Source organism: Hemiscyllium ocellatum, chromosome 7 (genome assembly GCF_020745735.1).
Source record: "Hemiscyllium ocellatum isolate sHemOce1 chromosome 7, sHemOce1.pat.X.cur, whole genome shotgun sequence".
NCBI classification, from domain to species: Eukaryota; Metazoa; Chordata; class Chondrichthyes; order Orectolobiformes; family Hemiscylliidae; genus Hemiscyllium; species Hemiscyllium ocellatum.
In genome coordinates, this window is record NC_083407.1 from 54198714 (window position 1) to 54224418 (window position 25705).

A 25705-nucleotide genomic window follows, 5' to 3' on the forward strand; every position below is an offset into this window, starting at 1 on the left:
TGCCTCTTGGGTCCCTTTTATATCTATCCCTTCTGACCCTAAACCTATGCCTTCCAGTTCTGGACTCCCCGACCCCAGGAAAAGACTTTGTCTATTTATCCTATTCATGCCCCTCATAATTTTGTAAACCTCTAAAGGTCACCCCTCAGCCTCCGACGCTCCAGGGAAAACAGCCACAGCCTGTTCAGCGTCTCCCTATAGCTCAAATCCTCCAATCCTGGCAACATCCTTGTAAATCTTTTCTGAGCCCTTTCAAGTTTCACAACATCTCTATTCAGCAACACTCCCTAGGACCTTACCATTAAGTGTATAAGTCCTGTAAAGATTTGCTTTCCCAAAATGCAGCACCTCGCTGCACCTGCCACCTCTCAGCCCATTGGCCCACTGGGCAAGATCCTGTTGTAATCGGAGGTAACCTTCTTTACTGTCCACTACACCTCCAATTTTGATGTCATCAGCAAACTTATTAACTGTACCTCTTATGCTCTCATTCAAATCGTTATATAAATGACAAAAAGTAGTGGACCCAGCACTGATCCTTGTGGCACTCCACTGGTCACAGGCCTCCAGTCTGAAAAGCAACCCTCCACCACCACCCTCTGTTTTCAACCTTTGAGCCAGTTCTGCATCCATTTGGCTAGTTCTCCCTGTATTCCATGAGTCTAACCTTGCTAACCAGTCTTCCATGGGGAACCTTGTCGAACGCTTTACTGAAGTCAATGTAGATCACATCTATCGCTCTGCCTTGGTTCATAGCCTTCAGACACAAAATTCAGGTTCATTTTAACTAAGTTGAGGGTTTTTGTCTCAACTACCCAACCAGGCAGTGAATTATTTTCTCTTGTAGTCCCTAACTCTTCCACCAATCACCTTAAATCTGTGCCCTGGTAACAGACCTCTCTGCTAGGGTCCATTGGTTTTCCCTGTCTACTTTATACAAGCCCCTCATTGTTTTGTATGCCTCAATTAAGTTGTCCCTCAGCTTCCTCTGTTCTATCCAACCTTTCCTCCGACCTGTACTACTCAGGCACTAACAACATTTTTTGGAAGTCTCTTCTGGACTCTCTCCAAAGCTATTGTCAATCTTATAATGTGGTGACAGGAACTGTGCACATAATTCCATCTGTGACCTCATCAATATCTTCAGTAGTTCCAGAATTTACGTCCCTGTTCTCATATTCAATACTTCATCTAATGAAGAAAAGCATCCCATATTCCTTCTTTACCACTATATCTTCCTGTCCTGTCACCTGCAGAGACTTGGGGATGTGTAATCCAAGCTTGTAAATGCCATTTACTTCTCAGAGTTATCAAGTACAACATGGAAACAGACCCTTTGGTCCAACCTGTTCATGCCGACCAGATATCCTAAATTAATCTAGTCCAGTTTGCTGCCATTTAGCCCATATCCCTCTTAACTCTCATTCAGATAGCTATCCCGATACCTCTTAAATGTTGTAATTGTACCCACCTCCACCCCTTCCTCTGGCAGTTCATTCTATACATGCACCACCCTCCTACGTGAAAAATTTGTCCTTTTGGGTCCCTTTTAAAGCTTTTCCCATCTCACCTTAAACCTCTAGTTTGGTACTCTGCTACCCTGAGGAAAAGGCCTTGACTGTTTGCCCTACACATGCACCTCATGATTTTATAAACTTCAATAAGATCACCCTCAGTCCAACACTCCAGAGAAAATAGCCCCAGGCTATTCAGCCTCTCCCTATAACCAACTCTGGTAACATTCTTGTAAATCTTTTCTGAGCGCTTTGAAGTTTCACGACATCCTTCCTATTAGCAGGGAGACGAGAATTGAACACAGTATTCCAAAAGTGGCCTAACCAATGTCCTGTCCAGCCTTAACATGACCTCCTAACTCCTTTCACTATCCTAACTACCTGTGAGATCATACTTTTGAGGAGCTATGAACCTGCATTCTGAGGTCTCTTTGTTCAGTAACACTCCCAGGATCTTACCCTAAGTGTGTAAGTCCTGCTCTAATTTGCTTATCCAAAATGCAGCACCTCTCATTTATCTAAACTAAATTCCATCTGCCACTCCTTAGTCCATTAGCCCATCTGATCAAGGTCACATTGTACTCTTTGCTGTCCACTGCACCTTCAATTTTGGTGTCATCAACAAACTTATTAACTATATCTCCTGTGTTCACATCCAAATCATTTATATAAATGATGAAAAGTATTGGACCCATCATCAATCCTTGTACCCCACTGCTGGTCACTGGCTTCTAATTTGAAAAGCAATCCTCTGCCATCACCCTCTGTCTCCTACCTTTTGAGTCAGTTCTGTATCCAAGTGGCTAGTTGTTCCTTTGTTCCATATGATCTAATCTTGCTAACCAGTCTACCATGCAGAACCTGTTGAGCGCCTTACTGAAGTCCAGATAGATCACATCCATCCACTCTGCTTTCATTAATTCTCTTTGTTGCTTGAAAAAACTCAATTAAGTTAGTAAGACACAATTTCCCACGTACAAAGCCATGTTGACTATCCCTGAACGGTCCTTGCAATTCTATCAATATCCTCCTGTTTATTCTGTAGTCTGTTGCTTTTTGTCTTTCTCAAACTAATTTGACACTTCTGCCCATGTAAACTTCATCAACAATCATCGACATTCAAATGCATGTCAAATTGTTGTGGTTCGCAAATTTTCCAATTATACGGCCTACATTCAAGACCAAGTCATTAATGCATATCACAAACAACAATGGAGCCAAAACAAAGCATCATTAGAAATCACTTGCCCTTTGCAAAATCATCTGTCAACTGTTACACTTTGTTTCCTGTAACCGAGCCAGTTTTGGATCCAACTCATCACTTTCCCCTGTATTCCAGTGACTTCAGTTTTTAACAATCTGCCATTTGCGACCTTAATTAAAATCCACAGACAACATTGATTGCACCACCCTCATCAATCCATTTTTGTTTCCTCAAAAACACCAAATAAGCTAGCAAGGTGTGAGCTTCCCTTTGCAAAACACTGCTGACTATCCCTGATTAATCTCTGCATTTCCGAGTAGCAGATAATCCTATTTAAATGTTGATTCCAATTACTTACCCATCAGAGATCAGACTGCCTTGCAATTATTTGAAACATCCATTGCAACGTTTTTGAATAATGTAACAACGTTTGCAGACTCCCTATCCTCTGCCACCATGCCTACATCTGGTGCAGCTTGGAAAATGATCCTCAGAGCATCCATTATTTCTTTCCTCACTTCCTTTAAACAACCTGGGATACTTTTCATCTGGCCATGGTGATTCCTCCATCTTCAGAGAGGCTGATCACTTTGATACTTCCGTTCTCATTATCCTTATTTATATAGTATTTCCACACTTCTCCTGTTCAACTGAAATGTCTGCATTTTCCCTCTCAATTGTGAAGATAGAGAGAAAATGCTCATAGAGAGCCCTGCCTATATTCTCTGCACCCATGCACAAGTTACTATGTGGATCTCTGACAAGCACAGACCTTTCCATAGACACCTTTTGCTCAATGTAATGAAAAAATTTTTTACTGGTCAGTGTTTCTTTGAATCTTTCATTTCTGCTTTCCTAATTTTATTTTTCACTTTACCCCTTCACTTTTTCTGTAATCCTCCAAGACTCCCCAAGTATCACTTTTTTTGAAATTGGCATAAGCTCTTAATTTTCAACTTTATCTTAACTCCAGATTTGACAGTACCACCTTTTTTAAAATGATAATACATCTATACTGTGCTTGTTGAATCTCACTTTTTTGCCTAGCATTGACTTGTCACTTACTTTCCTTCAGCTAGCTTTGACCAGTCCTCCTCATTTACTCTTGTTCCATCTTTGTACCTTTCCATCATGATGCTAAATCTATTATGATCATTATCTCCAGTGCCATTTACTGCTACTTTAACCCCTTGCTCAGCTTCATTTCCCTGAAGCTAAATCTAGAATTCCACCTCATTGGTCTCATTACCTGCTGGCTTTAAAAATAAGCTTGCAATGTAGTTCAGCAATTGTATGCCTGCTGTCTCTTTCACAATAGTTGCATTCCACTGATATTTTAGTCCCCAGTTAAAGTCCCTGGCTATTATGGCCTGTTTAGAACTTACTTGGATTCTGTTATCACTTACCCTTTCACCCATATCTGTGGTGCCAATGACTTAGCTCTGGCTGAATTTTCTTGAGGACAGTTGCCCCTCACCAAAATCCAAAATGGAATACAGGTTAGCAAGCACAAGAGACTTGGGACTCTGCACGGACTAGCTAGTTCTTTTAAACTGCCTGGCAGGCATCTATTCCCCCGCTGCCTGTATGCTTCTAACTTACTGGCTTCCTCCACCACACTTAAGTTGAAATTGCAGCCCAACAGGTTTAACCCTGTGCAGGTTTAAGTCTGTCAATCTGGTCCTAGTGAAACCCCTGATATATCTGCATCTTTAAGCATGAGCATTGGACACTGCTCTTACTGGCATGCCAATGTACAGAGCCTCCAATTGACTGACAGCTCTCTGGCAGGACAGTTCTTAGAGATGTGTAAGTTAAAGCATGGTATGCTAATTAAGTGGAGATGGATTCATCCTTGACATTTTACAATGAAGTGCAGAAAGCCCACCCTCAATGCATTACGCAGAATCAGAATGCAGCAGCTAACAGTGAGTAACCTGTTTTGCAAAGAAAATTTGCTTAAAATTTGATGGCAATCCATGCTTTATTTATAACATAATGATAGTTGAATTGAAAAATTGAGAATGAGAGCTTGGAAAATGGAGTGTTGCTTTTTAATATGGAGAGTAATAAAATTCCAAATGACATTCAGTTTGACTTTTCAGTCATTGGTTTAAAGTGTCTCTTTCAGTCTTGACTGCCATTTAAAAAATGGGCCTGAAGACAAATGTCTTGTGAGCTGTGAGTATATTGTTTTGATCAAATGAGTTGGTTAATTCACTTGGTTTCCATGATGTTTCTTAATTTGAATTGGCTGAATAATAACTGCTGAAGAGCTCTGTGTGAATGTCTCTAAGAATAGCCCAGAGCACAGCTGACTCATTAGATAGTGTACACTAATGTTTACAATATTGTTCACTCCTTTAAAAGCTGACAATTACATAGCTGTGCAGATCACTATTTTACTTTTTCTGTTTCCAATATTGTATTGATTTGGATTGTATTCCTTGTGCAGTTTCAGAATTTGGTAAACAGATTTTTTTCTGTGTCTCAGATTCGATGTGGAGGTGCTCTCAGTTTCCAAGATCATCAGCTGTGCAATTCAATTCAACATCTCGAGGTGAAACTATCTTCAGTGAAGGAATTGAGATGGAAAGGAGAACAGAGTCCAGTCCTGAAGAAGGTGACAAACTTAGTCATGGAAGTAACAATTAACCATGGGTACAACTTAATACCATTTACCCATTCAAAATGTTTTCGCATCACCGAGCACAGCAAAATCCTTCAGTCCAACCATAATCCCAAACTAAACTAGTCCCAACTGCTTGCCTTTGGTCCATATTCCTCAAAACATATTCTTAATCATGCAATTATCGAAATGTCACTTAAACATTGTAAATATATTCGCATTCACCACTTCCTTTGGAAGTTCGTTCCACACAAACCACTGTGTTTAAAACAAATGTTCCCAGCAACATTCTACTAGATCTGTACTGAAGCCTCTCCCATTTAATAATATCCTCCCTATAACAGGGCAACCAGAACTGTACGCAGTAATCTACAACTGGCTCCACCGACACCCTGAGCAACCTTCAACATGACATCCCAACTCTTTTACTCAAAGGTCTGAGCAATGAAGGCAAGTGTGCTAAATGCCGCCTTAACTAGCCTGTTTACATGTGATACAAATTTTCAAGAATTATATACTTGAACCCCTAAGTGTCTCTGTTCTACTATCCAAGGCTCTATATTGTATAATTCCTGCCCTTAAATTTTACTAAAATGTTATATTATGCAGGGATATCTGGTCAGCATGGACGGGTTGGACCAAAGGGTCTGTTTCCATGCTGTACATCTCTATGACTCTATGCCACTCCTCAGTCCATTGACTGAATTGACCAAGCATTTGAATGTTTCATTCTTAAACTCGATAAAATGATAGTCAGCTTTGTGTTTTAGAAGTATTTTGCAATCAACATCATGTCCACACTGCTTGCGACATTAAACTCCAATAATTACTGAGACCTTTGAAGTAGGTAGTTTCACTTTTCCATCAATAAAGAGGCCTTGTGATAACATTCCCGCAAGTGAACTTGAAACTCTGAGTTCAGGTTCCAATCCCACTCAGTCCTTTATGACCAAGGAAAGTGTGTTCATTTTGTCTTTCTTTCTAGATTTCTTTTCTGCATTTATAATGGATTATCTGAAATAATTCCTGAATTCTAGAAGCGTCCTTTTGTTTAGAAGAATAGTATTTTATGTGTAAGAGTAAACACAGTGAGATGCATGGTCAAATCACGTGGTAGGTGAAAAACAGAACATAGTGTACAGTACAGGCCCTTCGGCCTTCGATGTTGCGCTGAACTATAAGATTAATCTGATGCCCATCTAACCTACACCGTTCCATTATTATCCATATGTATGTCCAAAGCCCGTATAAATGCCCTTAATGTCGGCGAGTCTACTACTGTTGCAGGCAGACCATTCCACGCCCTTACTATACTCTGAGTAAAGAAACTACCCCTGCTATCTGTCCGAAATCTATCACCCCTCAATTTAAAACTATGTCCCTCGTGTTAGCCTTCACCATCCCAGGAAAAAGACTCTCACTGTCCACCCTATCTAACCCTCTGATTATCTTACACGTCAACCTTCTCTCCAACAAAAACAGCTTCCATTTCCTCAGCCTTTCCCCATAAGACCTTCCCTCCATACCAGGCAACATCCTAGTAAATCTCCTCTGAACCCTTTCCAAAACTTCCACATCCTTCCTACAATGCGGTGACTAGAACTGTATGCAGTACTCCAGCTCCGGCCTTACCAGTATCTTGTACAGCTGAAGCTTCAGCTTGTGACTGCAAAATTCAAACCTCTACCAATAAACACTAACACACCATATGCCTCCTTAACAACCCTATCAACCTGGGAATTATGCATCTGGACACCTGAGATCTCTCTGTTCATCTACACTGCCAAGAACTTTACCATTAGCCCAGTACTGTGCTTTCCTGTTAGTACTTCCGAAGTGAACTACCTCACACTTCTCTGCAATAACTCCATCTGTCACTTCAGCCCAGCTCTGCATCTTATCTATGTCTCTCTGTAACCCACAGCATCCTTCGGCACTGTCCACCGCTCTACTGACTTTAGTGTCATCTGCAAATTTACTAACCAATCCTTCTATGCCCACATCCAGGTAATTAATAAAAATGACAAACAACAATGGCCCCAAAACAGATCCTTGCAGCTCACTACTGATAATAAGCTCCAGGATGAACATTTCCCATCGACCACCACCTCTGTCTTCTTTCAGCTAGTCAAATCAGCTAGGCACAGTGGCTCAGTGTTTAGCACTGCTGTCTCACAGTGCCAGGGACCCAGGTTCGATTCCAGGCTCGGGTGACTGTCTTCGTGGAGTTTGCACATTCTCTCCGTGTCAGCATGGGTTTCCTCTGGGTGCTCTGGCTTCCTCCCACAGTCCAAAGATGCGCAGGTTAGGTGAATTGGCCATGCTAAATTTCCCATAGTGTTAGGTGCATTAGTCACAGGGAAATGGGTCTGGGTAGGTTAATCTTCAGAGGGTTGGTGTCGCCTTGTTGGCCGATGGGCCTGTTTCCACATTGTGGAGAATCTAATCTAATTTCTGATTCAAACTGCTAAATCAACTTCAATTCCAAAACTCAGTATTTTGTGCAATAGCCTACTGTGTGGAACCTTATCGAATGCCTTACTGAAGTCAATATATACCACCTCAACTGCTTTATCTTCATCCACCTGTTTTGTCACCTTCTCAAAGAACTCTAAGGTTAGTTCAGCACGATGTACCTTTCACAAAACTGTGTTGACTATCCCTAATCAAATTATTCCTTTCCAGATGATTACAAATCCTATCTCTCATAACCTTTTCCAACACCTTACCTACAACCTGACGTAAGGCCCATAATTACCAAGGTTGTCCCAACTTCCCTCCTTAAACTAAAGAACAGCAGTCTTCTGGTACTGCTCCTGTTGACATTGATGACATAAAGATCAAAGCCAAAGGCTCTGCAATCTCTTCCCTGGCTTCCCAGAGAATCTGAACATAAGCCTGTGGGCCGGATGGGATTTATCTATTTTAGGATCTTCCAAAATTGCTAAAACCTTCTTTGTCAACCGCAATCCCATCCAATCTAGTAGCCTGTACCTCCATATTCACTCTCACTTTACCCTTTTCCAATGTGAATACTGACAAAAAGTATCCATTAAACGCTCCCCCTATGATTCTACACACGACTTTCCACTACTGTCTTTAATTGGCCCTAATCTTACTCTCGTCATTCTTTTATTCCTGGCATCCCTATAGAAGGGCTTAGGGTTTTCTTTGATCCTATCTGCCAACAACATCTCATGTCCCCTTCTGGCACTTCTAAGCCCTCTTTAGATCTTTTCTGGCCAACTTAACACTCAACCGTCCTAACTGAGCCGTCATGCCTCATCCTCACGTAGGCCGCTTTCTTTCTCTTGACAAGAGCTTCAACTTCTTTAGTAAACCATGACTCCTTCTCTCAACCACTACCTCCCTGCCTAATAGGTATGTACTTATTAAGGACCTGCAGTAGCTATACCTTGAATAAGCTCCACATTTTCAAGTGTGCCCATCCCCTGCAGTGTCCTTCCCCATCCTTTGCATCCTAAATTTTGTCTAATCACATCAGCATTACCTTTTCCCCCAGTTATACCTCTTTCCCTGCAGTATATAACTATCCCTGCCCATTGCTATTGTAAATATAACCGATTTGTGGTCACTGTTGCCAAAGTGCTCACCTACCTCCAAATCTCTCACCAGGCTGGGCTCATTCCCTGGTACCAAATCTAGTGTGGCATCACCCCTTGTTGGCCTGTCTACGTACTGTCAGAAAACCCTCCTACACACATTGAACAAAAACGGAACCATGTCCCCTCCTGGCTCCAACGGAACCATGCCTCAAAATCTAAGCTACTTAAACTATAATATTCCCAGTAAATATTGAGGAGGTTAAAGTCTCCCATAACAACTACCCTGTTATTCTATTCTATTAACGTGAACTGTTTTGCTACTGATGCATCTGGTATGGTAGGTCAGCTGCCAAATAAGCATTCACTCCATTATGGTACTCATAACATTTGCATGGACTTCTTTAATGTATGTAAAGCTATATTAAAAGAGTTTAATTTTTGAGGGTTTGTTTAATTTTTGATATATTTCCTACTGCAGGTATTGAAAATAGAATTTTATCCACTGCGCAAGGCGCAAGGCCAAGGCTTGGATCTTTGAGACACACCACATCAAATCTAAGTGAATTACTCTCTCCTCCTTCAGAGAGCCGATCTGTGTTCTCGAGAAATTCTAGCAGAAATTCTTCCAGGTCCTCTAATAACAGCACTGCCTTTTCAAACATTGAAGTGACACCACAAAGAAGTACAGAATGTGGTTTTATTCTGAGTAGAGCTGGCTCCGGAACTTCGGAATCAATAACCTCACAAAGGCGAAATATGTCTGTGTTGCAGCCAAGATCACCAAATGACTTTGCATCAGAGTCTAGCAGAAGGTGTAGACCTAGACAGCTATTGTCCCGTCTGGCATCCAGTGTGTCTTCAACTTTCTCCAGCAACCGAAGACCCAACCAAGGGCATTCAAATGTAAGCTCTTTTGAAGCAGCATGTTCCATTGGTCATTCAACCGACATTTCATTAGGTGGAAGACAAGAAAATTTCGCACAAGCTAATAGCTCTGGCAGGCGTGAAGCTACCAATTTTTCAAATAATCGATCCTCTGAATCTTCTCAGGGATTTGGATTTTTGAGATGGAGACGACTAGGAGTATCGAACCTTTCACAGTCTCAAAATGCTAATGATGGTGTAGAGAGTTTGCCAAACTTGAGGCAAGATGATTCTGAATATAGAAATACTGCTTCGTGGTTATCATCATCATTACGAAACAGATGCACCCCTCTTTTCAACAGAAGGAGAAGAGAAGGAAGGGATGAAACTGCAAGAATGGCTGCCACACCTAGTAGTACTATAAATGAAGCCAGAGTAGAACAGCCATCAGTCCTCCAAAGAGAAGTTAGAACATTTGAAAACTCAAGCAGGGAACAATCGAATGTTACCCAAGGTGCTACTGCAGCTTCTTCAGGAGCTTTGAGCTCCACCTTTTGCACTCCATCTGTACCAGAGAGCCCTCGAGGTCGAAGTACTTCAGGAATTGCAGGGATATTCCCTAATTCTGTCATTCGCCTTTCTATGCCATATGGCCTTGGAGATGAATTCTCCGATAATATACTGATAGCAGTTGACTTCGCAAACCATGTAAATACTCATCAAGAGAAACAAAAAACTGCAAGTGCATCTAAGGACCCAGAAAAACTCAGAAAAATACAGGAAAGGTATGCTTTATGCACTTTTTAATATAACCTATTACCTGTAGAATTCCTCTAAGCATCGGTTTGCTGATATACCCAGAAACTTTGCACTTCAATCAGATTTTCCCTTGATTAGCTGGCCAGTGTATTTGTTGCTTGTTCACAAAAGGGATTTTCTTTACTACTGCACAGCATGAGATTTTTAATACGAATGCAATAGCCAGGTTGCTGAAAATCAGAAATAAAAATACAAAATGCTGGAGAAACTCAGGCTTAGCAGCATCTATGGAGAGAGAAAAACAGCTGAACAGAAACAAGTCCAATGTGGAGCAATGAGAGGACTCCTGCCCAAAGAAGGGAGTCGAAGACAACAGAAGAAAAGTTGATTGTGATTCACTGAGGTAGGGACATAGTGTTAAATGAAGACCATTGCTGAGGGCAGATATCTCTCTCTGCAACTGCTGCTAGACCTGTTGATTTTTCTCCAGTATTTTTTGTTTTTATCATGAATCTTTGGATGTGATGTTATTTGCAGGGAATATAATGCTCCAGCCTGTGACTTGGAGCAGGAGAAAATGACTTATCACCTTTGTGGGAATTGGCTTGGTATGGAGGTAGTGTGAATAATAGAGGTTCTTCAGAAGATATCTGAACCAAGTGGCTGTTCGTTTTTTGAAGTAAGCAGCTTAAAGTTTAAATAGCTATAAGCTTGATGAGTAATGGTTTTGAAGAGATTTCTTCCCCTCTCTATTCTGCACGCAAAAGCACCTTAACAACTCAACAATATTAAAACATATTTTTGTCGTTGTACTGGATGTTCAATGGCAATTTCAGATTGTTTGTCCCTTGGTTTCTCAGTAGAAAATTAACTTCTATTGTTGCATTATGTAATGAGTACTGAGAAATATTTCAGTTTTTTTTAATGAATAACCTTTGTTCCTGTTGGCCTGATCCCAGAACTAGAGGGCATAGCTATAGGGTGAGAGGAGAAAGATATAAAAGAGACCTAAGGGGCAACTTTTTCACGCAGGCGGTGGTACTTGTATGGAATGAGCTGCCAGAGGAAGTGGTGGAAGATAGTACAATTGCAACATTTAAGAGGCATTTGGATGGGTATATGAGTAGGAAGGGTTTGGAGGGAAATGGGTCGGGTGCTGGCAGGTGGGACTAGATTGGGTTGGGATATCTGGTTTGCATGGATAGGTTGGACCCAAGGGTCTGTTCCCATGCTGTACATCTCTATGACTCTATGTACAGCACAGAAACAGACCCTTTGGGCCAACTCGTCCATGCCACCCAGGTATCCCAACCTAATCTAGTCCAATTTGCCAGCACTTGGACCACATCCCTATCAATCCTTCCTATTCAGATGCCTTTTAAATGCTGTAATTATACCAGACTTCTCCACTTCCTCTGGCAGCTCATTCCATATATGCACCACCCTCTGCATGACAAAGTTCGCCCTTGGGTCCCTTTCATATCATTCCCCTCTTGCCCTGACCCTATGTGTTCTACTTCTGGACTCCCCCACCCCTGGGAAAAGACATTGACTGTTTATCCTCATGATTTTGTAAACCTCTATAAGGTCACCCCTCAGCCTTTGACGTTCCAGAGAAGACAGTCCCAACCTATTCAGCTTCTCCCTATAGCTTAAATCCTCCAACCCTGGCAACATCCCTGTAAATCTTTTCTGAGCCCTTTCAAGTTTCACAACATCCTTCTGATGTTAGCCTAACCAATGTCGTCCTGTACAGCCGCAACATGACCTTCCAACTCCTATACTCAATGCTCTGACCAATAAAGGAAAACATACCAAATGCCTTGTTCACTATCCCATCTACATGCAACTCTACTTTCAAGGAGCTATAAACCTGCACTCCAAGGTCAGCAACACTCTCTCTGGGACCTTACCATTAAGTATGTAAGTCCTGCTCTGATTTGCTTTTCCATAGTGCAGCACATTTGTCTAAATTAAACTCTGTCTGCTACTTCTCAGCCCATTGGCTCATCTAATCAAGATCCCGTTGTAATCTGAAGTAACCTCCTTCGCTGTCCACTACATTTCCAATTTTGGAGTCAGCAGAAAACTTAGTAAATATAGTTCTAATGTTCACATCCTGATCGTTTCTATAAATGACAAAAAGCAGTGGACCCAGCACCGATCCTTGTGATATACCACTGGTCACAGACCTCCAATCTGAAAAGCAACCCTCTACCACCACTATTTGTCTTCTATCTTTGAGCCAGTTCTGTATCCAAATGGATACAGTTCTCCCTGTATTCCATGAGATCTAACCTTGCTAACCAGTTTCCCATGAGGAACCTTGTCAAACACCTTACTGCAGTCCCTATAGATCACGTCTACTGCTTTGCCCTCATCAATCCTCTTTGTTATATCTTTAAAAAAACTCAATCAAGTTTGTGAAATATGATTTCGCACACACACCACCATTGCAATTTCATGTACAAATGTTTTCATGTAAAGTCAAATATTTTCAACTGGGTGTGATATGAATTTATCAGTTCTGACGATTTGAAGTAACTGACAAAATTGCTGAGAAATTAACACTCTAAAAGTAAGTCAATTTTGTATGCATTCGTTTGTTTTCAAATGATATTTTACAGGAAGAGTCTTTTTAGTTAATAGAATCGCCAAAGAACTACCTGCTATACATCATATTTCGACTGAAATGTTTCCTTTTGAAAGGAGCAGCAAGCCATTGTCCCTCAAATTGACCAAGCAATGTCCTCTCTCGTTGTGTGTTGTTGGGGTGGCAAAACAAGAGAGAGCTTGATGTACTTTGTCAAATGACTAATTTCTGGCTTTAGATACTGTTTCTGTGCTTGATTGGGAAAGAGATGGAAGAGATAAATTGTTGAACATATGAATCACTTTATTCATCTGTTGGGAATAGAAGTCAAGTTAACTTTCAATAGTATACTTGATTTTTCACTATTTTAATCGTATTGACTGGAGTTCGTTCTTGTTCCGATATTCGGGTATTGATCCAATTCAGAACACTTTAAAATAAAAGCCTTAGAAAGCTAAGCCTAAAATCAAACTACATAAACTTGCTGATTTTCATAATTATTTCATGGATAGCCCAGATATTATAAAGCACCATATATTGGTTGTTCCGCTATAACATCCTTTTCATCGGCGTGAATTGGCTATAATGTGATTGACGCATTGTTTGGATAACGCAAATGTTCTACTGAACAGGTATAGCAATTTTTCTATGAGCAATTTTCTATGAGCGGTTTTCCATAGCACGAGGTTGCAGAGGAACACAACTGTCACATATAGCAGAACAACCTGCACCTCAACAAGTACCTCCCTGCCCAAACAGCCAGATAATGTTCCTACTAATATTGAGAGAACTTTTTTTTTAACTCAATGAATTCGTGAACCGTGTTGACCAACAGTTGGACCTCCCACTTCTTTAGCCAAGATTATCAGAGTGCCTATCTTTTATGATTTATTTCTAATTATGCAAATTTTACAAGCTGAAACTTCTAAGTGTGTGTATTGTTCTTAATGTAGGATCTGCTTTAGTCCAAAGGTATCCATGCAATGGGCAAGGCATGTCTCTTAACATTCAAGAGGACTAGAACTCCTGTCTTGAATTTTATTTTAACTTGCTTTAGGGATTTTCAAGGCATAATTATTTTTTATGGAACCATGTTCATGTGGATGTGGTTACTCTTCCTTTGCAAATCTGAAAGTATGTCTGGTTATTCGAAAACTTCACAAGTCTGGATCAGTCCTTTAACTGGTGTCAACGCATTCCTTTCATGCTAGAATAACTGAGTAGGCAGTGGGATTTTGTGTGCAATTCCCTAGTCCAGGGATACTGATTTTGGCACTCCGGTGGAATCAGTGTTTTGCAGTACCTCAGAGCACTTGTAGAGTCTGTGCTGCTGATAAACTTTTGGAGTAAAGCAGGGCCCCAAGTTGGTCAACTTCCTGTTAAACTCCATGTTTGTCCAACTTCATTCCTCAATTTTTCTTCATGGTATGAAAATAAATCTTTAAAAATCCAACAATACTACAACAAGATAAGTTGCAAAAAATCTTAAAAGCTGTCTTTTAAAAAATAGATCAAAGTAGATGTTTTGGTATATTAAAGTAGAAATTTCAATCTAATAACGATAACACAACCTGGAATTCAAATCTTTAATGTTGTAGCCTTTCTATTTTTCTGTTTCATGTTGCAACAATGCAAAATTGTATATTTAATTTTTTCATGTATGTTTCTATATGACAGCTTGCTTTTAGAGGATTCTGATGATGACGAAGGTGATATCTGCCGTATTTGCCAAATGGGAGCTGGAGCTACGACACCTCCAAATCCTTTAATACAGCCATGCAATTGTACTGGTAGCTTGCAATATGTTCATCAGGAATGCATGAAGAAATGGTTGCAATCAAAAATAAATTCAGGTAATATGTGCATTTAGGTGAGCAGTATGGTGGCCAGTAAATACTTCATCTTTCTTATTTCTTACAGCTAGATGCTCAATAACTTGGATTTGGACTAAACTTTCCAAGTTACTTGCCAAAAGTGTTTCCGAAAGGCTTGCCTTTCCTTGATCATGCTCTACCACCTTTCGGGATGAGGCTGCACTTAAAACTACAGCCTTCCCTGTGGGTTGTGGTTTTGATATCTAATAGAATAGAAGCATAGAAAATAAGAGCAGGGCAGGTAGAGAGAGCATTTTGTAAAGCATACTATGTTTTCAACTTTATTAAAAGGGACATGGAATACAATAGCAAGGATGTGGTTTTGAACTTACACAAGACAATTGTTGCACCTCGCGAGAAGAATTGTGCATAGTTGTGGGTGCCACAATATAGGAAAGATGTGAATGAATTGGAGAGAGTGCAGAAGCAGTTTATAAGAGTGCTTCCGAGAATGGGAAACTTCAGGCATGACAATAGATTGAAGAAATTAGGACTGTTTTCTTTGGATAGAAAAAGGCAAAGAGGAGATTTGACAGAGATTTTCAAAATCATGAGTAGACTGGACAAAGTAGGTAGGGAGAAACTGTTCCCATTCATAAAAGAAAAAGATGAGAGTGCATGGATTTAAGATGTTGCTTGAATTAAGCAAGAGTGATGTGAGAAAATCTTTCACATGGGGTATGGAATGTAGAAATGTGGTGAACCTGGTTCATTTGTTGCATCCAGGAAGGCAGTGATGATGATTTGGCTGGAAATGGTGTAAGGGGATATGGGACAAAGTTAGGAGGTTGTGCCTGCACTAGTTCTATTCCTTAGTACCAAATGGCCACCACCTGCGCTGTAACAGTCCTGAGGAGCAGGAAGAGGTCATTCGGCCCTTCGAGCTTGCTTGGCCATTCAGTAGGATCATAGCTAATCATCCAACTTAACATACTGTTCCTGCTTTCTCCCTGCACCCTTTGATTCCTTTCACCCAAAGATCTATATGCTTCTTGAAATAAAAATTGGAATGTGGATCCTTTGATTTTTTTTTTTAAACCCTTGTATGTTCTCAAATGTGTGGGCTTCAGGTACTGATGAGAAGTAAAACTTCCCAATTAAGAAAGATTTGAACTGTTGTTTGATGAAGGCCATTGAACAGATTGTCTACCTGCCTGCCATTTACTTTTTGAAGGTTTGTCTTGATTAGGATTCACGTAAATTAAGAGAACCAAATCACAACTGGCATTCACTTTGGATTTGATTTTCGTCATCTCTAAAAGTGTCCAGGATTGATTGCTGTCTGACTCAGTATAAATTGATGAGGGGGCAGCATTAATTGGCATACTCGTATACTTCGTGCGAATGATAACGATGAAGAATAACTGACAAGTGTGTGTTAAGGCATGATTATATTGTATTAACAAAATAATAAATGTATAACCCCAAACACATTGAATAGATATTGTCTACTAAATTCAATACAGGTGCTGATTTGACTGCTATAACTACCTGTGAATTGTGTAAAGAGAAGCTGCAGCTGGAATTTGAAGATTTTGATGTTCACGAATTGTATAGGACACATGCAGATGAACAGGTGTGTATAGGTTGCATAGCCTTTATAATTGTTTCCAATGTATGCAAATATTGAATGGAGTTAATTATTTGTTTCATATTGTTATGAAATTCATTATTGATCTTGGCCAGATATTCACTTTATATTGTCCCGTAATTATAGGGATCCGTTTAGGAAAAGCTTTGCTTGACTCTCAATTCTCTGGAATAGTTGTAGGCACCATATTTTAAAAGTTGCTGTGTCTCTTTCTATCACCCCTGGAACTTGGTTCTGTTTGAGCAACAATCCTGTTGGGAAATGATCAGGATTTTGAATTCCCCATTCAAGTTTCCAATCCGTCGCATCTGTGTTAGTGTGCAATTTAGTATTTCATGCCAAGTATTTATTTCCTTTTAAAATATAGTCCTTGTTATCTAGCCTCAAAGTTCTAAATGAGAGCAATTCTTGGATGAGTCAGTGGGATTTTTTTTTGAGTGAGAGTTACAGGGAGAGGAGAAAAAAGGGAAAGAGAAAAAAAATACTCAGCTACCACGGTTAGTTCAAGTGTTCTGATGTCTAAGTTTGTTCGGTGAGATTTCAAGACCAAGAGAGTACAGTTTTGGTGCTTGATCAGTGCATTGGCTAATTTCTGCTCAAATAAAGGCATTTCACATTATCTCAAAAGCTTCTGGGGCACTATAGTTGATATCAATATCCTAGAGTGAGGAAGAAAGTTGGCCAGGATTCTTATCCTGTGTTATCCAACAATGAAACATTCCTATTTGCACTATGCATATATTTACCTAAGATCGATGCAATGGAAGTCTAATACAAATTTGCTCCTGGATGTGGTCTCAAAGGAAAAAAATCCAACTTGAATGGCAAACTCTCTATTCTGGATGCTTTTCAATCAATCTGTTCAGGTACAAGTCTGGTGTAGATGAAAGTTGAACCCAGGCCACTAGCCCACAAGTAAGGACATTACCACTGCTCCACAAGAGCTCTCTTTATATTTATTTGAAAGACCTATGCATATCGTAGTTGTACTTGTGCATTCCTACAGTTTGGAATAATCTGTACTGTTGTAAATAGATATTTGAATTGTTCTCCTGATGTAAACTTTCACAGATGATCGGGCCAGAAATATTGTAACGTAAGCTATTTCTACCTGCAAGAGTTGCCATGTGAATCTGGCTCAATCTTGACAGTTGGAAATTCACTTTCTTTTTCTGGAAGAAAATATTCTCCCTTTTTCAAATTCTGCTTAAATCCCATACATCTATTAGATTTTAAAAAACACTGAATAAATATGCAGGTGCAGACATAGGGGGCTGAAACTTGAAAAATCAGTAATTGCTTTCTCCTGCTGAAAGGAAATCCTCTACAGTACACATTCATTATTCAAAGTTAATACTGTCTCACCTTTTGGGCCTTTAACAACTGCATATTATCAGACTTGTACTAATTTTTAATGAGTAAAGATAGTAAACTCAATAAATCTTTGTATATTTGCTTATCAGTCGTATGGATTTTTTGTTTTAAGGCTCTGTGCAATTTTTTTTACAATTTTATTTAGGCACAATATGAATTCATCAGTTCTGGTCTCTACCTTGTTCTGTTACTTCACCTGTGTGAACAGAGATTTTCTGACATGATGGGTGGCACAAGTGAATCACGGACTAGACTTCGGGTAAGTGATTAAGTGAAATATGGAATACAAAAATAACTAATCTGAAGAGTAGAAACTTAGAAATGTGATTATACAGCATTTCCTTTTGAACACTGACAGTGGGTTCTTTGCATCAGAGTAACTCTTTATGTAACTGATTGCGTAATTGTTGTCAACTTAATGGCAAATAGCTTAAGTCACTTCAATGCTTTGTCACTGTGGGCAGCTATTTTCTGAAATTATCTGCACTGCAAGGTAGGCAACAAGTCAAGTAGTTATTTAATTTACTTCAGAATGAACAAAAGGATTTTAAAAGTTTTTAATAAGGTTAAATGTGACTTGCTAGCTTCTTGATACCTTATTTATAAAGTTGTGGACTATTGTTTGAATTTCATGTGAAAACTCCTAGCTTGCATAAATAGTATCGGAAGAACCAAATCAGTGACTACTTTGGATCATTTGAGGAAGTGGCTCACCAGTGCAAAGTTCATTGATACAGTTGTAAACTGAATGTTACTAATTCAGCACTCTGCAACAAGACTATCTACCAGCTGGGTGGTGTTGTGTTTGAAAGTTATACTGCCCTCTTTGTTCCCCCCCTCTTTGGTACATGGGTGAAGCCAGATATTTGGTTTTGACGTTATCCACTTTTCTTTCTTTCAGTTCATCCATCTGGCAAGAACCCTTCAGCAGCACATACAAGATCTTGAAAGTAGGTTTTTCGGATACCCTTTAGGGCCCTAAATTGGTCTTTGTTGCCCATTATTAAAATTGTACTGTATTTTCAGTCTGTTTGTGAAAACTATTGGCATGCTGTTCTGGAAGTCCAAACGCAAGAGCATTTCAGAAAGTTATAATGCCAACATGCTAAAAGTTGACACTGTAAATGTGTAAAGTTGTCTTAATTTTAAAAATAAATTGAGCACTTTTATTGACTGAAAAGGTAGATGTGTGCAACAGGTTTCAAAGACTTCTGCCATAAAATATAATGATTCTCAATGAAGCAGTACTGATACAATTGAAATATTTGCATTTGCCCCCATTTTACAATATACTGTATGAACTCTTTACAAGAAGTCAGGAATATGTGTTAGTACAACTCCTGACTCCAAGTAACTACTTTTCGATATCTCAACTTATTCAGATTTAGGAATGACAAGCGCATACATCCCTCTGATCATCCCAAAGAGAAACACACAATTATGGATGAATTGGATTATTTACAGTGGGGATTTGAGCTCAGAAGTAGAGTTTTTTAACTGGAGTTATACATGAGACCATTCCTGGAGTATTGTATATTGATTTGGTCTCCGTACCTAAGAAGGAATATTTTTGCCATAGAGGCAGCTGAATTTCACTTGGCTAATTCCGAGGATGAAAGATCTACAAATATGAATGTAGGTTTGCTCGCTGAGCTGGAAGGTTCATTTTCAGACATTTCGTCAACATACTAGGTAACATCTTCAGTGAGCCTCCAGATGGAGCACTGCTGGTGTTTCCTGCTTTCTGTTGGGTTTCCTTGAGTTGATGTCATTTTCTATGGTGACGCCATTTCCTATTATATCATAGGAAATGACATCACCACAGGAAATAACATCACAGACCCAAGGAAACCCAAAAGTATAAATACAAAGCAGGAAACACCAACAGTGCTTCATCCGGAGGCTCACTGAAGATGTTGCCTAGTATGGTGACGAAATGTCTGCAAATGAACCTTGCAGCTCGGCAAGCAAACCTACACCCAGAACCTCAACCTGAGCTACAAATCTTCTCAAAACTCGCTTTGGCATTGAAATAGAGGATCAGCCATGATCATATCGAATTACAAAACTGGGTTGACAAGCTGAATGACCTACTCCTGCATAGTTTCTGATTCTGTAGCTGTGTTAAAACTGGCTTTTCATCATTTGTGTAATGTACCTCCATGTAAACGAAGGAACTACCTGTAAATGATTCCTTCATAGTGCTTGTCTGGAGAGTGTGGTCCATCTTGCTGATGCTACTAAACGCAAAAAGAGGAGATGCATTAGTTTTCTTTTCAGTGAAATCTGTTCCATCCTCTTTTCTATTCCTGTTTTGATGATTTGCATCACCCACAGTGCACTTGAATAGCTATTTAAGGTCATAAATAGAGTTTCTGAAGCACTTCTGGCAAAGTAATGCACTGAAAAGTTGTAGTTCCAAAGAATTTCCCAGACAGAATAGTTTGAGAAATCCTGAAATGGCTATTGTCCCTGTTGATGGCTCGCATGTGTCAGCCTCTTGGATAGTATATTGGAGAAGCAATCACTCCCTGAAATGTCTTTAGGAGATGGAAATGGAATTACTTAATAGGAAAAGTGGAAGGGAATAACAATTAAGAAAAGCTTCTTAATATTTTGGTTATAGTGTCGTAGGGATGTATAGCATGGAAACACACCCTTCGGTCCAACTCATCCATGTCAACCAGATATCCTAACTTAATCTAGTCCCATTTGCCAGCATTTGGTCCATATCCCTCTAAAGCCTTCCTATTCATATACCCATCCAGACACCTCTTAAATGCTGTTATTAAATTGTGGTTGTAACAGCCTCCATCACTTCCTCTGGTAGCTCATTGGAAGAATCCGTAATACAACAGGCATTATTATTAACAGCACCACAGGAAGTGTGAACTGTCCAGGGAAGTCTGTTAAAGGATTGATTTATCTTTTGGTGCTGGGAAGAGTAGGATTTATCCAATAAAGCTGCTTTTAAAAAAAAAAGAGGACCAGGATAATTTATTAGGTCACAAAAGACAAAAATAATCCACTTTACTCTCAGGCTGTAGAAAGCAGGAATCCTCCGTCATCCAAGAGAGGAGTTGCTCCCAAAGTGATTGGAAGGTATAGGAAGAGGCATTTCATTAGCTGTTGAGTAGGTTACTTGAGACATGGATCAAGTGGGATGAACACGTACTTTCCTATTTTTTGTTGGTCTGTGGAACTTTGGAAGGGCTGCCTAAAAATTGAATCAGGTGGGAAAATTGGCCCAAGCTCCTGTTGCTTCAGTGAAAAATGGATGACCAACCCTTGTCAGAGGCTATCTCCCTGGTTACAAATTACTTGTAAAATGTTGTGATATTCATGAGTAACAATGGTCGAATTTCTCTCAAGCAGAATCCTTATTACCCAAATTGTCAAGGTGGCAGAAACACCACAGGTTTAACTTCAGGCTGTACCATCTGGATTTCCACAAATGATGATCAAGTGTGATATAAAACTGCCATTCTAAGCTAGGTTTTATTTCTATTCCTATCATTGTCCATTCTCATTAATTGTTGAGGTATGCAATATGCTGGCATTCTACAAATGCTATATTTAATGGCACTAATAATGGGTGTGATTAATTTGGTCACCTGAAGTTCACTGTTTGATAGCACAGTTTAATTTTCCTCCTAAATACTACTTTTATATATAGGGATCAAGGCAACCTGCAGCAGTTCTAATTAAATAAAGAATTTGCAAGGGTGCTAGCATTTGACTGGAAACTGATGTGGACCAGCCATTTAACAACTGTGCTACAAGACCAGAGTTTCGGAAGCAAAGAATTCTGCAACAATTAACTTCTTTTCTGATTCCTTAGAACCCATCCACAATCTGCAAGGCACAAGTTAGGAAAGTGATAGAATACTTGAAAAACGAGTGAAGCTCCAACAACACTCTAAACTCAACACCATCCAGGAAAAGCAGCCCACTTGATTCGTTCCTGCATATAACACTGATCAACATGCACTCTCTATAGTGTTGACACACAGTGGCAGCAGTGTGCACCATCTATAAGATTCACTGCTGCAACTCAACAAAACTCCTTCAAGTGTACCTTCGAAATCTGTGATCTCAACCACCTAGAAAGACCATGATGCCACTCATGTAGGAATGCCACCACATGCCTTTTGGAATGAGTGAAACCCCTATCCAATAAAATAATAACTTATTTTTAAAAATGTCATTAAGTCTTTGAGCTTTAAATCAATAGATAAGATGTTCTCCTTATTTATAAATAATTGCTTAGTACATAAATAGTACTGACAAGATATTTAAATTTAAACTTTTTATCAATTGTGGGTGCATTCTCCATGGCAGTGCCTGTACTAATCAGAGTCAGCTTGCCAACCAATCAGTATTCTATTCTCATGTAGTATAAATGTTCATTTTCTCCTTGTATCTTGTATTCTCGTGAATTGTTCTGATAAGTGACAGACAAAAAGCTTTGGCAAAAATGTTTTTTTTTCCCCCAGCAAATAACACATTGATTTTCTTGTATAATTCTTGGTGTAATCTGGTTTACTTAATAAAAGATGTTCAATAGCAGAATTGCCTCTTATGTTGTACATTATGACGGCATTTTGCAAGCATTGGCTGGTTTTAACACGATCAGCTTACTGCTATTGAAGGCAGTCAGAAGAATGTGTTTCATGTACTTTTCCAGTTGTGGAGATTGACAAAGAGCTTTGACTTCAAATCCCTCTTTTTTTTTGGATAGGAATGTTTACATTTATAGTAAATCTGTCATTCTCAGTTACTGAAATGAACATGTTTATTAATTTACATTTGCACAAATTTGCAAATGCATTTAAACAAAAGCTAGGACAGCGTCAATTTTGGCATCACTCTGTTTTGCAATTGACCTGAAGGAAACAAAATTCCAATTATTCGATTTTATAATGAGCAATGATAAACAAGTGGTTTAAGTAAGCATTTTCTTAAAATATGCGTCTTCAACTAGTTAATGAAATTAAGAAAATCCAAGCAAGTTGGTCAGTCAGCGTGGATCAAGTGGGAGTGATGGCATCGAAAGAAGCTCCGTTTAGATGGTAAACCTTAGAGTGGCAATGGTAGCCCAGAATGATGTGGAGGATGCCCTTTCTCAAATAGCCATCAATGGTTGACAGCTTGGCAGGTCATACTAACCACAGTTGGAGGAATGGCTTGACTGCTGGAGGGTTAGAAATGTGACTTTGTGCCTTTTATATCCCCCAACCCTATCATACACTGAGATAATCTGCATCCATCTGATAACAGCTCTTGTTTCAGTAGAACATGAGTGATTTTACTTCTATTGCTAATGTGATGTTTCATCAGCTTCAAGCTTTTATGTTGCAAAGATGTCCTGTTGAGGTACCACTGTTGCTTTTGTGTCTGTTAAAATGCTGCTAATTACTTTTTCCCGGCATCTCCAGTCAGAGACTGATGCTCTCCTGTACTTGCTGCTAATATACTCACTTGCTCCAATCAGGTTCATTAATGTTAATTAATGGTACCTATAATAGGAAAAGCAGCTCATCACTGATTCAGTGACTTCCATATACCAGGGTAACTTTCTTCTCATTAATGACATGACAGGAAGTGATCATATTTTCCTGCTTCTTTTAAGGAGCCTTCCCAGGTAAAAGAGCCTGCCTCCCCATCACCATGTATTTTGAGCCTGCTTGAAGCAGTATATGTGGTGAAATACACCAGCACAATGAACAGGTTGAAAGAATAGCCGAGATAACTAAGCAATCGTATATTCAAAGTTGATTGATAAAGTCACAGGCAGTTTGCAACATGTGTCTTTTAATGGTATTTTAAAATCTTTTGTGAGTTCTGTTTGTTGTGAGATTTGCAATATTAAGTTCAAACATGTTAACATGCATGCTTCAAACGCTAGTATCTCCTTGACTAAGTCATCGTTAGAGCAAAGGATCAGAAAGATGTTAAAGTCACCTGCAGCATGACAAGAAGCTCATGACTGCTGGACGAACCCTTGCCTGATCCGAGCCAGAATCGACATAAATGTAGCCCCGCTTCAGCTGAGATAGCAGACGTGGTACTACAAGAAATTCAACATTGTGGTACTACAAGAAATTCAACATTGAGGCACTCAAAGACATGGAAAAAATAGCCTCATACAACCAATTCCTCTCCACAAACCTAGTGACCCTCGATGACACCAAATCGTAGGATCCCAATAAACTCTGGTTTGCTCTTGGCATCAATACCTGCAAACATTCAATCAGTCACTCAACCAGGAAACACAAAGATTGGCTTGATGAGAATTATCAGGAGATCCAAGAACTGATAAGCTGGAAGTGCATGGCATTTGAGTTTAAAGTGAAAACCACACTCTGAAGAGAAAAGGCAGGCCTACGGGTGACTGAAGGCTGACTTCCAGCAGCAAACCCATGACGTGAAGAACAGGTAGTGGGTAGAGAAAGCACTGGAGGTCTAACAAATGGGTGACATCCATTGTATTCAGGGTTTCTTCTGTGCTGTCAAGCCCACTTACAGACCAAACAGCTAAGGCTCCACCCCAGTTCTGGCCAAATACAAAGTGACTCTTATCAGAGACAAAACATCAAACAATGCTGGGGGGAGCACTTCAGAGACCTCTGACCCGGGCTCTGGTGTCGATCTGAGTATCCTTGAACACATCCCACAGCAAGCTACATGCCACAAGCTCAGCAACATCCGAACCCTACATGAGGGAGAGAAGGCCATGCGCCAGCTTAGGAACAGCAAGGCTACTGGAGCAGATGGTCTCCTGGATGAGGCATTGAAGCCTGAAGGCAAAGAACTCCTGCTGCGGCTAAACTGCCTTATCTGGAAAGTGGAGAGCATCCTAGGAGAGTTCAGAGATGCCACAGTCATGAGCATTTTCAAAAAAGGGAAACCAGTCTGACTGTGGTACCTGTAGGGGAATCTCCCTGTTGTCGACCATTGGGTAAAGTCATCGCCAAGGTCGTCCTCAACAGTCTCCCCACTGTGGCTGAGGAGCTAGTCCCAGAATTGCAATGTGGCTTTCAACCACAGAGGGGCACAATGAACATGATTTTCACCACGCAACCACTGCAGGAGAAAAGAAGAGTAAAGTATCTACCCATGTACATGGGCATCTTCAACCTTACAAAGGGCTTTGACACTGTCAATCAAAGCATATGGGGAGCCTTCTCCACTATTGTTGCACATGAGGTTTGTCACCATCCTTCACACATTCCACAAGATATGGAAGTCGTGATTATAGCAAATGGTTCCACCACTGACCCATTCCCCATTTGGACCAGTGTCAAGCGGGCCTGCGTCATCACCCCAACACTACTCTTGATCTACTCTGCAATGCTTCACCTCACTGCCGACGAGCTCCCTGCTGCAGTGGAGCTAACTTACAGAATCTGTGGATAATTATTCAATCTCCTTCATGTCAAAGCCAAAGTCACCTTAACCAGTGTCATGGAGCTGCAGTATGCTGATGAGGCTTGTGTATGTGCACTCACAGAGGATGTACTCTATTCTATCGTCAGCAGTCTTTATGGAGGCATTTTGAGAGTACGGGTCTCACCCGAATATCTGTAAGACAAAAGTCCTTCATCAACCTGGACTGGAATTGTGGAGTGAACCTGTGATCATTTACGGTTGATGGGGAAGCCTCCGAAAACATTGGGAGTGTCCTATGTGTTGGAAGTGATCAGTCAGTCAAAACAGCGATTGATGAAGAGAGTT

The 25705-nt window shown here is 40.1% G+C and overlaps 1 protein-coding gene across 1 annotated transcript in view; it reads left to right on the forward strand.

Annotated features, from left to right (window-relative positions):
* The window catches only part of marchf7 (membrane-associated ring finger (C3HC4) 7), a 56028-nt gene that overhangs the window by 18920 nt on the left and 11403 nt on the right, over positions 1-25705 (forward strand). Inside the window, exons 5-10 of the mRNA XM_060827206.1 lie at positions 5213-5341; positions 9392-10562; positions 14807-14982; positions 16470-16579; positions 18114-18227; positions 18870-18918. Coding sequence (XP_060683189.1) covers positions 5213-5341; positions 9392-10562; positions 14807-14982; positions 16470-16579; positions 18114-18227; positions 18870-18918 — 1749 coding nt within the window. The remainder of the gene's footprint in view (positions 1-5212; positions 5342-9391; positions 10563-14806; positions 14983-16469; positions 16580-18113; positions 18228-18869; positions 18919-25705) is intronic.